Consider the following 16,430-nt stretch of genomic DNA (forward strand, 5'->3'; position numbering starts at 1 on the left):
GGAAACGGGTGGCGGCAGCGCCCCCTGCCGCGCAGGAGGAGCCCGCGCCCCCGCGTGACGTCACGCCGCCGCCATTTGCGTTTCCCGCCAGCGGCCGCCACCGCGTGGCGGGTGCACGGAACAAGACAGCAAAGCCCAGCCCCGCTGGTCCCTCCTCTTCAAAGAGGTCCCGCTGTAAACCCGCCCGAAAAAGCCCAGCGGAAAAAAATGAATCGGAAAAATGACACAATTTCTCTGTTCCAATAGAATTTAATAGTTGTAGATCCACGGTACAGCTGTCTGAACCGAAAAGGATGAAGCAGATGAGATTTACGCTTCAGCCTTGGCTTTTGCAGCGCCCTTGGCTGCCTTCTCCGCCTCAAGCTTGGCCTTGGCCTTGGCTTTCTTCTCCTCCTTCAGTTTATGCTAAAAAAGAAGAAAAGATATCATCAACATACAAGCGGAAGCGCTAAAGCGCAGTCCAGGGGTTCCCGGGGGGGCGCTCACTCACGTTTTGCGCGTGGCGCAGAATGGTGTTGCGGCGCATGGTTTTGGCGTATGGGTTCAGCTTGATCATGATTCTCAGGTTCTTCAGCGGGTTCTTCTTCAGGACCCTGCGGCGAATCTTCTTCCTGAAAAGGACGGACACGTGTCACTAACTCGTCATAATTCTGCTCAATTTTCCCTGAAATTTTCAGTTGGGAAACTATAATTCCCAGTAAGCTGAAGGAATCCCAGCCCTGACATCCCAACAGGTTCCTGATCTCGCTACAAAGCCTTACGCTTGACAATTTTGAGAGACCGCACTCAACGTTCGTTAGATAAATAATTACTTGGGAGGACGCAGCGCCTTCTGGATCTCCTGGCTTCTCATGATTCTCCCAATGTCCGTATTGGTCATCTTGTGCATCGGCAGGCTGCGAAACAAATGTTCGTCGGGTAAGTTAGATGATAAAACAGTGGCTAATTCAGCGAAAATGGGCATCTAGGAAAAAGTCCCGGTGATCGCCACCCACCTCACTCCCAGGTTCTCCCCCCCAGCCCATTGTAACCCATTAGTAACTCTGCACTGACTTGTAGTCACTCTTGAGCGTGGCGGGTTTGCGCCAGGTGCCGTACAGGTCGTCCAGCTTGCGGAACGCGCTTTCCGTCCAAATGCAGAAACGCCCAACGTGGCCCCCGGGAGCGAGTCTCAGCAGGTTCAGCTTGTTCACATCGAGAAGAGTAATTCCTGTAGAGAGACGGACAAACCCACCCCTTTAATTTGTGATTAAAATCAAGGAATGCAAGACTAAGCAATAAACAATGAGTATACAGAAACAGATGTGGGCTTAGAACCTTCTACACTACAAAGTTACATACACCTATGTATGAAAATATATTTCTTTAAAAATAATACTAATCTTTTTTTCCATCAACCAATTTGACAGCCTTATTTTTAACGCCTCTAGGTGCAGTTTAGGGTTGGTAACAGCTCTAACATTCGTCATAAACATCCTCAACATCATCAGAACAGATTCTTAGAAAGACTGAACATTAAGAACTCCTTCAGCAAGTCAGAACTTCCACCAAATCATGTGTTTCAGAAACACGGACCAATGAAGTGGAATCTCATCACTCCAGCCAGTTTCCCAAACCAGCAGTGAGCGTATCCTGAGCTGCAGTCACCTGGGATGTTCCGGAAAGCTCTGATGATACCGTTGTCCTCGTTGTAGATGATGCAGGGTCCCCTCCGCTGGATGCGGCGGCGATTCCTCATTTTGCCCTTTCCGGCCCGCATACGCTGAGAAGCATAAACCTAGAGAAAAATTAAACTTGTCAATATTCAAAATAGTCCAAATCCCACTAGTAAGACACAAAAAACAGCTTTAGTCAGAACTTCACAATCATCAGTGCTGATCGGAAACACGGACCAGTGAGAAGCTCATCATTCTTAAGGGTCGGAAAAAAGCTATTAAGAATCACCAAAATAAAGACAACTAAACAGAGAGTAAAGCAGCATAGTAATACATTTACTTTGCTTCAACTCTTTTATTTTTAGCTTCTTGAAGTTTTATTACCAAGCTATTTCTAGTGGCATCAAATCAGAACTGGAATTCCTCCTATAACCCTGGCAGAGTCAGGTCACCCGGGTTCCGCTGTGAAGAACACATCTGCAAGAACTCACCTTTTTGATGTCATTCCAGGCTTTCAGCTTCTTCAGAAGGAGAACAGCTTCCTTGGTTTTCTTGTAACTCTCCACCTTGTCCTCAACAACCAGAGGAATTTCTGGAATCTCCTCGATGCGGTGGCCTAGTGAGGATTTGACAAGACACAAAGTCACCCGCTGATCTCAGCTGTACGTGTTTCTCGACGTCCTGTCTTGTGTATTCAGAAATTATGCAACATCAAAAACAGCGGAAATTAAATCTGTGGTCAGATATACTGACATGGTGGTGACAGTTGTGACATGGCAGGGGAGTCTCGTGGGTCTGCATCAGATGGTACCTTCTGTACCTGAGTGAATACTAGGCAAATTGTTGGCTTCCATGAATAGAAATGAAACCCAACTGCCCCATGACTCAAAATCCAGTTTCCATGAACTGCATGGACAGCATTTGTGTCAGCAACACACACAAAAGCACCTCGGCATCACCAAACTTCCAACACCACAAAATGGCGAAGTACCTTCCTGAGTTGGACAGAACCAGTGAGACGGCCTCATGAACTCTTTCAAAGAGAATTTAGTTACCAACAAGAAACAGCTGGAGTAATTACTTAGTAACTGGTACTGCTTGGGCAATAAAAACCAGCAGCAAACATTTCCAGGGAGCCAATTCCCACCTTTTGACATGACCAGCGCGGGGAGAGCGGAGGCTGCCAGGGCGGAGCAGATGGCGTAACGCTTCTGAGTCGTGTTCACCCTGCGGTGCCAGCGCCGCCACGTCTTGGTTGGGGCAAACATGCGGCCTCCACGACACATCTGTGCACCTGCAGTTAAGAACAACCTTTGCGAAGCTTTTTTTGTCTAGTGGGACTTTATAATCCTTGCTCAGTGTTAATTGTTCGTCAACCATCTGTACCAGCACATCGACAGCAGGCAACTGTCACTGAGCACAGAGTAAGACGCAAATTACGACATCATGGCAAGACGTACGCATCACCAGATTCACTATATCTACCACTTTTGCACTGAAAAAATAACTGAAAAAATGAAAGCTACCTGAAGAAGATTCCATTTCACATTTAGATACTTAAATATAATTTTTCTGCTCAATGAGTTCAGCTTCACAGGCGATGCAAGTGGCAGCGATGAAAGGATACATTTCCAAAGGCACCCTGGCCAGAGCGGTGGGTTCCACCACCTCGGACTCGAGGAATACGAGCAACAGCTCGCCCAGTGCCCCAAGATTCAGCACTGGTCTGATGACCTGGAACAGAAAGATTTCAATTCAGACTGAGACAACATTTCAATTTTCATAAAGTCACCGAGAGGCAGAGTTCAGAACCAGCAATCAGAACATCCACTGTCATCATGTGTTTCAGAAACACGGACCAATTAAGTGGAATCTCATCATTTCAGCAAAACAAATCCTGATAAGGTAATTCAACTCTTACCATCTTAGAGATCTGCTTAGGTCAGAATCAGGTACGTTACCATGCTCATTTCTAAGCTTGACCTTTAATCTAGAGGCCTGAATTGGCACTGCTGCCCTAATGGACTAAATAAACTTGAAAATGAGTGTTCCTAGCACAGATCTCTTGGGATGCAGTAGCCGTTTGCTCCTGAAGCAACCCCAGACTCCTGTTCACACAGGTTTTGTCTTGGCAAGCACCCAAGGCCAGTCCCCTATGGTCAGCATGAAGCAGTGATCACAAAGTGCAGCTTTTCATCCATTTTCTGTTTGAGACACTTCCAGACACTTTGTGTTCTTGCAAAAAACGTAGATTCTACTTGATGATGTAGGTGCCACAATACTTCCAGTGATGCACATTTCAGCTAATACCCCAGAGTGCACCAAGACTTTTACACCACTTCGCTGTTCTTCAGAATAATAAAGTTGTATTTCATACAATTTTGAATCAGATTATCAATAATCAGAACAGGTGCCCTGCCTTCTATACAGAATCCCGCTGAGCAGCGCTTCTATCGTTTCAATTCTAAATTTGTTTCAATTTTAACCCGCCTATATTAAACCCAAAGGCTAACACAAGCAGTTCTGTCTGTACCTGCAAGCTCACTGACAGCATAGGGCTGCCTGTTGTTCTTGCGCAAATTGGTGTGAACGAAATTCACAACGTCGGGGCGAATGGGCGCCTTGAAGACAGCAGGCAAGGTGACATTTTTGCCTGATGCTTCCCCCTTCTCAGAGTAGACGGATATTAACGGTCGAGCACAAGCCTGAAAAAGAAAACAAACTCTTAAGCACAAGTAAAGTACATTGCTGGCTTTCAAATCCATCGACTATTGCTCAGAGTGAAGGGGTCTTCAGCTCAGCAGTGCCAGCATGCTGACAGCAGGCAACTGTCGCTGAACACTGGATAAGACGCAAATTACTTCATCACAGCAATAATTTTCATTTGAAATAGTGCTTCACAGCACAATCCACATTCAGAAAACTATACCTGAGCTTTGAAATTCAAGAGTCCCAAGTCAACTGGGTAAAACTAATTTAGAAATAAATCTCTGGGCTCTTTACTAACACTTTCTAAACTGCTTCTCATCTAGTATTAACGAAGACCACTTAAAACCCACCTGTGTTCATTCAGTTTACCAGAAGCTTGGCAATGTTTAGCAGTTGAAATGCTGTAACAAACTTCTCTAATACAATCTAGAGACTCACAATGACTACAGGAAAGCAAAGGTGGCATCAGAGTGCAATTTTTGTGATCTGAGCAGTCCCTGGTGCCTCACAATTTGTGAGGTGAAAAATCCAGCTGCGAGTAGCATCAGCTTCCTTTTCAAAAAATGAGAAGGTGTCAAATAAGAGCTTGCTGGTCTGAACAGAACCCTTTAAAAAATAATCTTTCAGCTTTATACTGTATTTTTTGTCCAACTAAGAGCTCACGGCTATAACAAGAGGCAAAGACTCTTCCTTCTCTTTCCTAGATGCAATTAATTTCAGAGGTATTAAAAATACTGCACATCTCAAAACTAACCAACTAGTAGGACCAAAGTGCTGTCTGTGTTTTGAACGCTGGTTACTAGTGAGGCTCTGGGTTAGTGCAGAGACTCCAGCACAAGCACAGAACAAACCTGCTCAGGCTGAAGGAATCAGGTGACAACTGAAATGGTATTAGCAAGAAAAGTCGCTCATTTGCAACCTGGCTTCAGACCAAGGCATCTTAAAGTCTGTTTCAGAGTAACAAAAATAAATTAAAAAAAAAATAGAATAGGTTTTACAGATATCGTTCTTTTAGCTCTACATGAGCTCAAATGCCTCGGTGTAGCTTTGTTTTGCTTTAGATCTGCTTCAGAGAAATAGAGAAATCTGAAAAAGCCAGGCCAGGCCATGTGGGCCCGACCTCGCCCAGTGCCCGAAGAAAGGGTGAAGACGTGACAGGGTGACTTCCATCAGCCCAGGCCGAGCTCTGGGTCCTGATCGCCCCGCACCCCGCCCGCCCCCAGCGCTGCCGCTCCTCCGGGCTCCACGCGGCAGCCCCGGCGCTGACGGCTCCAAAATGGCGGCCGGCGGCCCCCACGCCTCCAGCCCTCGGGCTGCCCGCCGCACGGCTCTGCCCTCCGGGCCTGGCTCCCGCCATCCCCGACCCGCTGCCCGCCCCGATCACCCCCACCCCTGGTCCCTCCGGTCCCGCCACGGTCCCACCGCCCGCTCCTCACCATGGCGGCGACGCCAGAGCCTCTCGTGCTCCCGTCCGCCTCCGCTGCAGCCCGACCGGAAAAGGAAGGACTCGTTACTCTGCCTTCGCTATAGACCATGTCCTTCCGCACCCTGCCCGCCGCCTTCTGCCACACTGGCGAGGCAGTTCCCGACCCTAGCCCCGGCTCGAGCTCCTTCGCTTGCGCCGCGATCCTAGGTACCGAGTACTCTCCCCCTAGGCGGCTCGATCGCTCTCGGTTGCCTCCCAAAGCAGGGGTACTCTTTTCCGGCGGAGGGATTCTCTGTGACGAGTCACTCCCCCTCACAGGAGATGAAGTGGCTGTAGTGCCGGCGAGCGAAGCGCGCGGTTTGGTTGGGCGATGGCGGCAGCTGAGGCGCTGTGCCGGGCGGCTCTGGAGCTCTACGGGCGGCTCCGCCGGTGAGGCTGCGAACGGCGGCGTCTGCGCCAGGAGCCGCTCCGCTGAGGGAGGCGACCCGGCCGGGAGGGGTCGCGGCATGTGGGGAGGCTGTTGAGGCGCTGGGTGTACCCGTGGTGTTTATGCAGTTTAGTTTAAGTTCGTAAACTATAGCAACACAGATCTCCCGTCGGCTAATTGTTTAATGGGGAATACAGAGGACAAAACTTAATGTACCTTAACTTTTTTTTTTCTTTAAGAATATATGAAGAAAGGGGAAATGTCCCTGAGGAGCCGTACCTGTTTGAGGTAAATACGTGTGTGAAAATACAGCTGAGAAACCCGAATGAATATGTGATTAAAACACACAGCCGCTGGCAACGGCTGAGATGTGCCCGTGGTTGCAATAGGGTCGGAAAACAGTTTGTGGGCTTAGTTAATTTTGCAGCTTCTAGCATTAATAAAATGCTAAAATGCAGCAGTTATGTATACATATATACTGTATCAAAAAGTTGTGGGGTTTTGTTTTTTTGTGTTTTTGTTGTTTTTGTTTTTTTCCAGACTGATGTGGAGATTTGTTTGATTGATGACAGCTGCAAAAGTCCCGTTGAAAGCTTTTGGAGTGGAAGCAATACGATGTATGTTTTGCAGAAAGCAGTAAGTGCATATGTTCAGTGTTAACTTTTTAAATGGAATTAAGACTTCTGAATTATTATCAAATATTTTCACATACCTTGCATTTTTACTTACCTGTGCATTTGTCTTAAAGCAACACCATGAAGAAAGTGACCCTGTAGAAGAATCAAACCCAGGTGATGCTCTTGAGGCATCTAAGCTTGTACCAAAGGAGGGTTCTGATCCAGTGGCTCTTCCCATCACAAGAGCAAGGTAAGTGTCAAAGATCTGCCTTCCCATTCTGATGGGGTTTTATTTTGCAGCTTCTCTCTCTCTTCGTAATATCCAGAACCTGTGTTATTTTCAGTCCCCAAAAACTAAATTACTCATTAGTTTAGCGAAGAGAGTTGACTGTTTTTCATCCCCAGCCAAAAGTATTCCTAACAAAATAGCTGAAGTCAAGGTACTGGAAAAGCATTTGTGAGCTGTCCTGTGAGGTTAATAGGACTGTCTGGGTGTAGGCGAGCAAAGAAAGGTTGTGAAGACTTCAGTGCTTGTTTTTGCAAGGCTTCTCTTAAAACAAAAAAAAAACCCAAAACAAAACAAAATCTAGTTGAGGTCTGTGGCTGTTATAAAAATGTCAAGACCTGGTACCACAACATGGTGACTAGTTTGCTTAACTGATCCTTTTAATATGCTGAAAATGTAAAATTCAGTTATGATTTCAGAATCTTTAGTCTAAATTAAAATATTACTTAGAATATAAGTTGTTATATCTTACCTCCTCCTTTGTGACTTTGTTGTTCTACCTGTAAGAGGATTGTAATACTGTGTGCTTTCTGTAAAATGACTTGACATGTGCTAGTGAAGTGTGGTAGATAGGAGCTAAGGTTTTTGTAAGAGAGATATAGCTGTACTTGCTGGCATCTTTTTTTATTTCTCCTGCTTATGTCTCTAGGCGGTTGAATTCCTTATATGCAATGGTACAAAATCCAAACATGACCCACTTGAAGATAAGACAGCTGGTTGTGCTTCCTCCCCTCTGGATAAGGTGTGACAGTTCTGATCCCCAACACACTTACTGGCTTGGAGCTGAGCCTCTCAAAGCTGGACACAAAATCACAGGGATCAACTTGTATACAGTCACATGTGATGGTAAGGTTATAATGATACACATAAAATTGAATGAGGAAGGTTTAAAAATGTGGGAATATTAATGTAGTGAGGGCATCTTTGTCCTTTGTGTGATGTTGGCTTGGTGCTGCTCGATATTCCTCACTTCAAAAAGCAAGAAAAAGCAAAAGAGAGAGATGTTTTTAGCCTGTGCCCTGAGGGGGAAATAACACTTTAATTTTCTTACTGCAGCAGTATTAGTGCAGGCCTGCCTTTACTCAGGTGAGATAACTTAGCAAATTTAATTTGCTACAATTCAACTTCTTAGATGAGCTCTGACTCTTACAAAACATTTATATGTTAACACCAGCTCTTATTATCAATAGGACAAACGAAAGCATGATGTCCACAACACGTGGACAACAGCACGATGGACAACACGAGTTGTACTTGACCAAATGGAGTATTTGAGAATTAATTTCAAGTCCTAAATTTCAGTTTTGTCTTTTTTTTTTTTTGTTTTTGTTTTTTGCTTTTTTTTCCTTTCGTAGGTCCTACAGCTGATAAAACCTGCTTTCCAAACCTAGAAGAGCTCAAAACAGAACATAAAATGAGACATCATTCATCTACTGTAAGTTTTTATGATCTATAGTGCCTCCAATCGAAATTTAAAAACTCTGGTTTTAGGTTTGTGGTACTGGTTTTGGGAAGCTTTTCAATTTAGAATCTCATCTTACTCATTCTATAGTATAACAGTCTCTTGAAGTAATATTTGAACTCCCTGTGTTTTAATGTATTTGTCTGATACTAGAACTATTCATGTGTGTGCAAAATGCTTTCAAAAATACGTTGTGTAGGTACAAAACAATGTTGCGGTGTTCTTCATTCTGAAAATCTGTTTATTCTAGGTAATGACGAAAGGATTTGCTCGGTATGAGCTTTTTAGAGCTCCTTCAGTAGAGGACACAATTGGAGACTCTGGAAGCCGTGTATTTGTTGATATGACATGGAAAACTGTAGATAAGATTCTGGAGACACCCCCTCTAACTTCAGCTGCCATGCTAGTAAGTCAAGAAGGAAAAAGCAAATAAACTTGAACTGTTTCTGCAGCTTATGTCATGAGTGGTATAAAGGAGAAAAAATAAGTTTGACTCCAGACATATATGCTTATTATTCTTTATATAAGCAGCACAATGTGTTAATCTAGAAATCATGCTAATGTGTATTTTGCTAATGAAAATTTTAGGACACTTGATGTGTAAAGTTTGAGACTGACATAAACTTCTGAAACTTTCAGAATATTATGCTGGAGTCTGGGGACCCTGGAAGTTCTGTCTATCGGGTGTACAGAGAACTGCAGTTGCTCCTTGTAAGTATGAGTGAGAAATTCCAATTTCAGCTTTTCAGGGGATGGTGATTTTTTTTTTGTGTGTATGTGTTAATAAATTATCGTTAAACTTCATCAGATATTTAAAAGATGGCTTTAACTTTTAGTTTAGAATAAACTTTGAGTTCAGTTTTAGGCATCCTGAATACAAAGAGGATAACTCACCAACACCGAAGCCAGGAAACTCAAGAAGTTTCCAAATCCATGGTTAGCTCTACTGAGCCATGTGGTTCTTAGGGAAGTCAACTACATTTGGAAATATGAACGTGCAGAAAACTGACTCATGGTGTTTGGATTTTGCTGCTGCCTTTAGACTTTAGCTGAAGGTTTGAAGACGGGTGTGACTGAGTGGCCTGAGCGTTTGGAATCTGAATCGGCTGTTAAACTGGTCCAGGAATTTCTGACTGGTAATTGCTGCTTGTTATATGGGGGGAGATGGAGTTCACAGGAGCAAAAGGAAATTCCACTTGTTAATACAATTTGTAAAATATGCAAATTTGACATGTAGTTTTCTATGTTATGACCACCTGCACAGAGTGTTTAAATAGGTTGGTCTGCACATCTATCATTTTATTTTGTCTTAACATCTTGTATAAAAGTAACAATTGCTTCTTCATAAAATAACACAATTATGTTTAAAAAGCAATTGAGAGAGTTCTGGGTGTGCCTTGCAGGTTATCTGGCATGCACATGAACTTCTAAATGTGTGAAGTGTCCCTTTGGTAGAAGAGAATACTGACATCTTCAAATGAAGCATTGAAAATTGCTGATTCCTTCTGAAAAATGTTGTAAAAGTGTGTCTTGTCAGAAGTTTAAGATATTAGAAAACCAATCTAAAAAGAGAATCAGGAATGCACCAAGAGATTTTTCAAATGGAACTATAAATTTTTTTCAGTGTGTAGACAAAACTTGGAGAAACAGATAAAAACTCTGACAAATACACGTGGAAGAAAACCAGAGACACTTGTTAGGCCACCTGCTACCCCTTAGTGCTTCCACACTGGAACTTAACAAGTTAATGCTTATGTAACAATGTAGTAAAGGTATCTGGGGAAAATGTATGGTGTATAATAGATAAAGTTAATAAAGTCTCCTTTCTGACTATACCCTGTAAAAATAATTTCTAAATTGATAAATTGTCTATTAGCCATCCAGTCAGTGTATTTGTCAATTATGATGTGTCTAAGGATTTGTATGCTTAGTCTGATGATAATTTTTTTCTTGAAGTAGTGAAATTTGTTTTTCTCCTGTACTAGATTTAAAGAGGAAGATGTTTGGATCTTGTACATCTGGAAACGAGAATGAAACAGAGGTATATGCAGTTTCCTACCAATTGCCTTGTCTTTTTTCCCTTATAACTGTAGTTATTTCAAATTTTGGCTACATCTGGTATATTATTTATGTATGTATGTAAGTACATGGTTATATAGAGAGAGATTGTTGTTTCTGCTGTGTAAAAACAGTGGAAGGCAGGCCTTACAGGCCAAGTTAGGAGTTCTGTAGCTTATCCTCTGATAGAAAGTCTACTGTCATTTTTACCTTTAGAAAACCTCCCTGTTTTTTTATTGTAAATGGTCTACCAGCATCCAAGGCACTGCTAGCTATACATAGAGATATTGCATCATCTGAGTCAGTGTAGCAGAGGTAATATTCTGAGTTAGCACCTGCCGGACTGTGTTCTTGTGATTTACTAGCGATCTGGGTGAAAAGGTCTGGACCATCTTGAGCCAAATGGTTGGTTTTTACTGAACTATCTGGTTGAGCTTCACTTGGCTGCAATCAGGATTCTTTTTGATAGTAGGCTGGTCCAAAGCAAGCAATTATCCAGTATGATAATTCTAAAAAGAATTAATCTCACTTTTAAATAAAAGTATGCTTCCAAATTACTATGCACTAGTAGTTGCTGTGTGGTAGTTTCACTGAAAAAGGGGAAAAATTAGTGATGGACCAAATCTTCATCTCTGGAGTAAACTTGAATTCGTAAGATCTTTGTATCTTAGGCATCCTTTTTGACTTAAAAAAACCCCTCAAACTCTTTCAGGAAGTCAAATCTGACAGTACTGCAGCAGAGAGTGCAATAAAATCAATTTTCAGTGAGCGAGGAGACCTGGATTTTGCTGAACAAGTGTGGTGCAAAATGAGAAGTAAGTGTATTGTGGTTTGTTTGTTTTTTACCTCACCTCTTTTCCTTTAATTCTTCTGTTCTGTGTATCTAGCAGGCTGTAAGTGAAGTGAATATAAATTTCTCTGGGTTTTAAGGACTGATCAGCTCTTCAGAAACTTGTTATCAACAGGCTTTTTCCAAAAGAGCTAATTTGACGTATGTAAGATGAAATCCTTTCTTATAACACATAAAGGGAGACCAACTACTAGCAGGAGATCTATTTCATTTCATTGTAAAAGATACTAAGCAATCAGGAGTATTCATCTGCTCTAAACTGGAAAATTTTATATATAAAGTTTTCTAGGTCTGAAGGACAATCTTAAGCTGATAAAGCTGCACACAAACTTTATCACTCTAGTCATACCACTCATAGTCCTTCAGTCAAATGGTTTTTTGTTTATTTATTACTATTTTTTTCTGGTTACACATTATTTTGTTAAACTGTTCCAGAGATAACAACTCCTTTCTGTTTGAGGGATGGAATGTGTAACTTCTTAATCCCATTCATTCCTATTAGTGCAACCACTGTTGTTTAAAACAGAACTCAATAGCTAAAATGTCCTGTCATGACTGCAGCTGTGCAACGTGTGGAGGTTTGTTCCTCGCTTAGGAAGTGGTTAGTTGGATAAATGGATGCTAATAGTTCATATTCTGGATAGATGCTGTGAAGTTACATTTATCAAACATGTTGAGCTGCAATATGTGTAATGTAGCCAGAATATGTGATGTGACAATCTGCCTCTGCCAGGTGCTGTTCTCTAAGAGTCATGTGCAGTTCTGTGGGCTATCTTGATCATTGTTTCTGTAGAGTCATCCTTTTTAAAGTCATGATACGACAAGCTTTAATGAAAAAGTGTAATCTGTCATTTCAGCTGTTGTTCTTTGAGGGGTTTTGTTCTTGCAAATATATGTTGACTTAACAGCTAGAGAGAGATTGATAAATAAAATATTGCATGTTTCTTTTCTTCAAGGTGTCGGTTCCTATCAGGAGGTGGTAGAGTGTTTGTCGCAGATCATAAAATCCTTGGCATGTGGTGATATACAACCGTGGGTATGTATTTGTATTTCACTATAAATTACATAATTTTGAGTTGTTTGAAGTAGTTCTTTAAATATAGTTTTTGTCACTTTACTACTCCTCATTTTTGTGGTGGTGTTTTTAACTTTCCTGTGTCACAGTTTGCCTCTTTCCATGGTGTTGTACTTCTAAAGGATGTTTATGATGCCCTGTACACAGTTACATCATAAGAAAACTTCTAATTTTTAGATTCATCAAGGCAGTAACAGTTTGCTGAGTAAATTGGTCCAACAGTCTTATCATGGAAAGATGGATACCGTTTCCCTCAGTGGCATCACTCCAATTCAAATGCTTTTGGAGATTGGTTTGGATAAGATGAAGAAGGATTATGTCAGTTTTTTCACAGGTAAGCCCGATACAAATGAATTGGTTTCTAAATAACTATCGTTTGCACAACTATATGTTTCTTTTTCACTTTGAAAAAGCCTTTAGGCTGAACTTGAAGTAAAATAAATGCCAGATTAATATAACCGTGGACTGTGTGGTTTTCTTATCTGTTTACTGTAGGTGGAAAAATAAGACCTTCCTCTTGTTTATCTCTTTCTTTATGGTCTATGTGGGTTAGAAGGAAATCAGACAAGGGTGTTGATATGTAATAGCTGTGTTTGTACATTCTGTAGTATTTTGAAAGATTTTCTATTATTCCTATATATATTATACTGGAAACAAGCTGCAGTGGAAATATTTTTGTGAAGTACTTTTTTTTTCTTGAAAACATTGTGCCTTTGTTTTCAATATTGTAGCTGTATTTTTTCTGAATCTGTGGGAGGGATTTGTTTTCCTATTGTTGTTGCCCACTTGCTTCTCCTTCATTTCTTCATTTCTTTTTGCATTGTTATCCTGTTTTCATTCTTTGTTTCATTTGCTCTTTTATTTTCACTATTTGTATACCTGTATGTCCCCAGGCGGGGCTTGTCTCAGGGTACGTGATAAGTTTCTTTGTTGTGCAGCCTTGCTGGTAAATAAGATAATGCCTCAGCTGTGGCACTTTACAGTTTTTCTTGTTTTGAATGAGTAACCATGTCAATAAAGAGCATCAGAGTTGTAGTGATTGTGCTTTTCTTTGGTGGAATTTCCTGTATGATTACTTGAATGTTGCTTGTATTTAATCTTATTTTTTTCCCTGTTCATTTTACAGGCCGTGATCTTGCAGCATTAACCGACATGGTGAGATGCTCTATGTTTTTTTAAACTCTGAAAGCAGTATAAAGTAGAGCACACAGCTGATGTTGGGATTCAAGTCATATCATCCCTATAAGCTGAGAAACCGAATTGCAAATCATGAGGATGGGACAATATACTGCAGAAATGTCATTATATTGCTTTCTTATATATTATTTCCTAGGTATGTTGTACAGGTTGCTGTTGGACAGGACAGTGAACCGTTGTTCATACTTTGGTAGCAGGAAACTTTGTTCTGGCTCTGCTGGGCCATTCTTAAAATTTGAGGTTCTCAAAAGAAGCAGGAAAATTATTTTAGTGTCTGAGGATATGTTGTGTGTCTATAGAAACTGAGTGTCTAATTAACAGTAGAAGCTGTTTGCTATTCCAGGAGTACTTCATTTCCACATCAGTTGATCTACAAGAGCAAGTTCATCGCGTTCAAAAGCTTCACCATATGCTGGAAATAATGGTCAGCTCTACAGTCTTTCTGTGTCTTAAACATGAGAACCTCTACCTTTTGACAAAGTAATTATTTCATTTTTACTACTTGCTCTTTAAATGATGAAAACAAATAGGTTCTCTTTGACAGTTGTAAAGAAACTCTCCTAAAAAACCAAAATAAAGAAAACAACCACCAAACAAAAAAACCCCCCTTAATGCAGATGATTGCAGAAGTATCAGTTGGATCTTCCTGTTAAATTTTTTGTGACTAAAATTGAAAACCAAAGGAAAACTAAGTCTGACTGTAGTTAATTTTGCGCAAGAATTTCCCCGAAGGAAGTTAGTAACTGGTTGATTCTCATTGTAGAATTTGCATGAAGTATTATAAGGAAAACCCTCTAAATGAGAAGCACGTGTTTCAGCTGCCCATCAGACCAGCACTTGTTAAGAATTTCTATCAAAAGTAAGAGAAACTTCAATATCTGCAGCATTAAAATTCAAATGTGACTGAATACCTGACTGAATTTTGACATTTCTTTGAGTATTTTCTCAGTGATCACCCAGAAATATGGAAAGTGGACATAATTAGTGGGCATGGACCGAAGGAGGTTAAAACAACATGGTCTGTTAATACTAATCCTCCATTTGACCATATGACATCAAACAATACAGGTAAGGAATATGAAATAATTGAAGTACACCTTTCGAACCCAGTTTTTATACTGAATTCAGTGGATCTGAACGTTTTCTTATGTCTTCAGGTGAGGTGGTATTTATAGAACATAAAAGATTTTCACAAAGTGGTCACTTTCTGCCTTCTCACCTTTGAAGCGTGACATGATTGTTAAATATTCTACACAGTGTCTTATAACTTATTTCTAAAAATCTTTGCTGATGTATCTAAGAGTGGGTTTGAAGGCAGGTCAACCTGTTGAATGCTGGCCTCTGGTCAGAGAGGTGTTAAGGAGGGAAGATATATCTTGCTGCAGTCAAATGTAGGACAAGAGAAAATACATGAGAAGGGAGAAAAATTAAGCCTATGGACTGGTATAGAACTAATTTGCCTTTTTTGGGGTGGGGTTTGGGTCAGGGCAATGCTTTGGTAAAGCTTTCCTGTCATTCTCAATTTTTGTCATAAGCGCTTGAAACTGGTTCTTGAAGCTGCTCCAGGAACTAATCTCTACAATTTCTCTTTCTAAGGATACTGTCTAATCACATTTTTCTTTTGTTTGTGCAGGTCTCTTTTTGAATTCCACAGTTAAGGGAAGCCATGAAGAAAGAATGTATTTTATTACACTGGCCCAGTGCAGTCAGGTGCATTTTGTGTAGCTGTCTGTTACTCTCCAGGCAGGCACCGGATGGATACAGTAAAGGGATTAGTTTTATCTGTGTCCCAACAGTACATCTAGAAACACTCTGTTTGAAGGAACAGCACATCTTAGTGAGTTATTTTCTTCAGAATGTTTGAAGTGTGACATACACAGCCATAAACTAAAATGCGTTATGTTTATAAGTCATCTGTATGCAATTATGAATGTACAGTATGATTACTTTGAAAATATCATAGATATATTTGTATGTTTACAAGCATTCAGTAAAGTTCTGCACTTTGGGGTTTGAAATTTTATTTTTATTTGTTAGGAATGCTATCAGACACTCTTCAAAGTGAATTGAATTATCTCAACAAAACAAGTAATTTAGTTTTATTTTCCTGGTGTCAAGACACAATCATTGAGAAGTATTTCAAAGACTATTTCTCGAGAACAGTGTGGACTTCTGGCAGATTGATTGTTCTGTGTCCCTGTATTTATTTTTTGGAGTATTATTAAACTTCAAATAACATTTTTTTGGAAAAAAAAAATCCAGGCCCATATCTGTAAACCTATAAATTGAGAACTGGTAATGAAAGTGAGCTCAGCCTGCCTGGCTCTGCTCCTGCTGCTAACAACAACTCTGTGCATCTGTCTGTGTCTATATGAATCATTCCTCATCGTTGCAGTTATATTTGATTAATCATTAAATATTTTCTATGCTTAATTAGTAAGGCATATGTTATCCTAACTTTTAGATGTGAAATAATAAGTTAATGCTTAAGCAGTGCTCTTAGAACATTGAAATCTTTTTCCACTTAAAAATTGTCTACCTCTCTTCAAGTAGCAGTTATGTGCTAATTAAAAGTCTATTGATGAACAAACTGAAATCAGAATTTTCAAGCAGCTTTTAATCACTTGAAATTTCTACTCTCAAGATTTGAATCACTTTAATATTAGCT

At 40.8% G+C, this 16,430-nt stretch overlaps 2 protein-coding genes across 3 annotated transcripts; one reads left to right on the forward strand and one right to left on the reverse strand.

Moving 5' to 3' along the window:
* Positions 1-229: 229 nt before the first annotated feature.
* On the reverse strand, positions 230-6,224 carry RPL4 (ribosomal protein L4). Its single transcript, XM_080351387.1, has 10 exons — positions 5,801-6,224; positions 4,189-4,360; positions 3,283-3,389; positions 2,803-2,941; positions 2,147-2,271; positions 1,648-1,777; positions 1,054-1,210; positions 813-896; positions 491-611; positions 230-405 (listed from the first exon to the last, which is right to left on the reverse strand). The coding sequence occupies exons 1-10, from the start codon at positions 5,897-5,899 to the stop codon at positions 310-312; spliced, it is 1,230 nt and encodes a 409-aa protein (XP_080207513.1). The 5' UTR covers positions 5,900-6,224; the 3' UTR covers positions 230-309.
* Positions 6,161-16,136, forward strand: ZWILCH (zwilch kinetochore protein; the record flags this gene model as incomplete). 2 transcript variants are annotated; one of them, XM_080351386.1, is made up of 18 exons in its annotated part: positions 6,161-6,219; positions 6,457-6,505; positions 6,758-6,853; positions 6,966-7,084; positions 7,770-7,966; positions 8,476-8,555; positions 8,833-8,988; positions 9,222-9,293; positions 9,625-9,718; positions 10,568-10,623; positions 11,353-11,455; positions 12,447-12,526; positions 12,743-12,899; positions 13,692-13,720; positions 14,106-14,242; positions 14,526-14,621; positions 14,712-14,830; positions 15,396-16,136. In XM_080351386.1, 18 exons carry the CDS (start codon positions 6,161-6,163, stop codon positions 15,485-15,487), a joined length of 1,791 nt encoding a protein of 596 aa, XP_080207512.1. In that variant the 3' UTR covers positions 15,488-16,136. The 2 variants fall into 2 exon arrangements, with proteins under 2 accessions (XP_080207512.1, XP_080207511.1); XM_080351385.1 differs by lacking the exon at positions 6,161-6,219 and having other exon boundaries at positions 6,422-6,853.
* Positions 16,137-16,430: the final 294 nt, after the last annotated feature.

The sequence above is a fragment of the Nesoenas mayeri genome, assembly GCF_963082525.1.
Source record: "Nesoenas mayeri genome assembly, chromosome: 11".
Lineage (NCBI taxonomy): Eukaryota > Metazoa > Chordata > Aves > Columbiformes > Columbidae > Nesoenas > Nesoenas mayeri.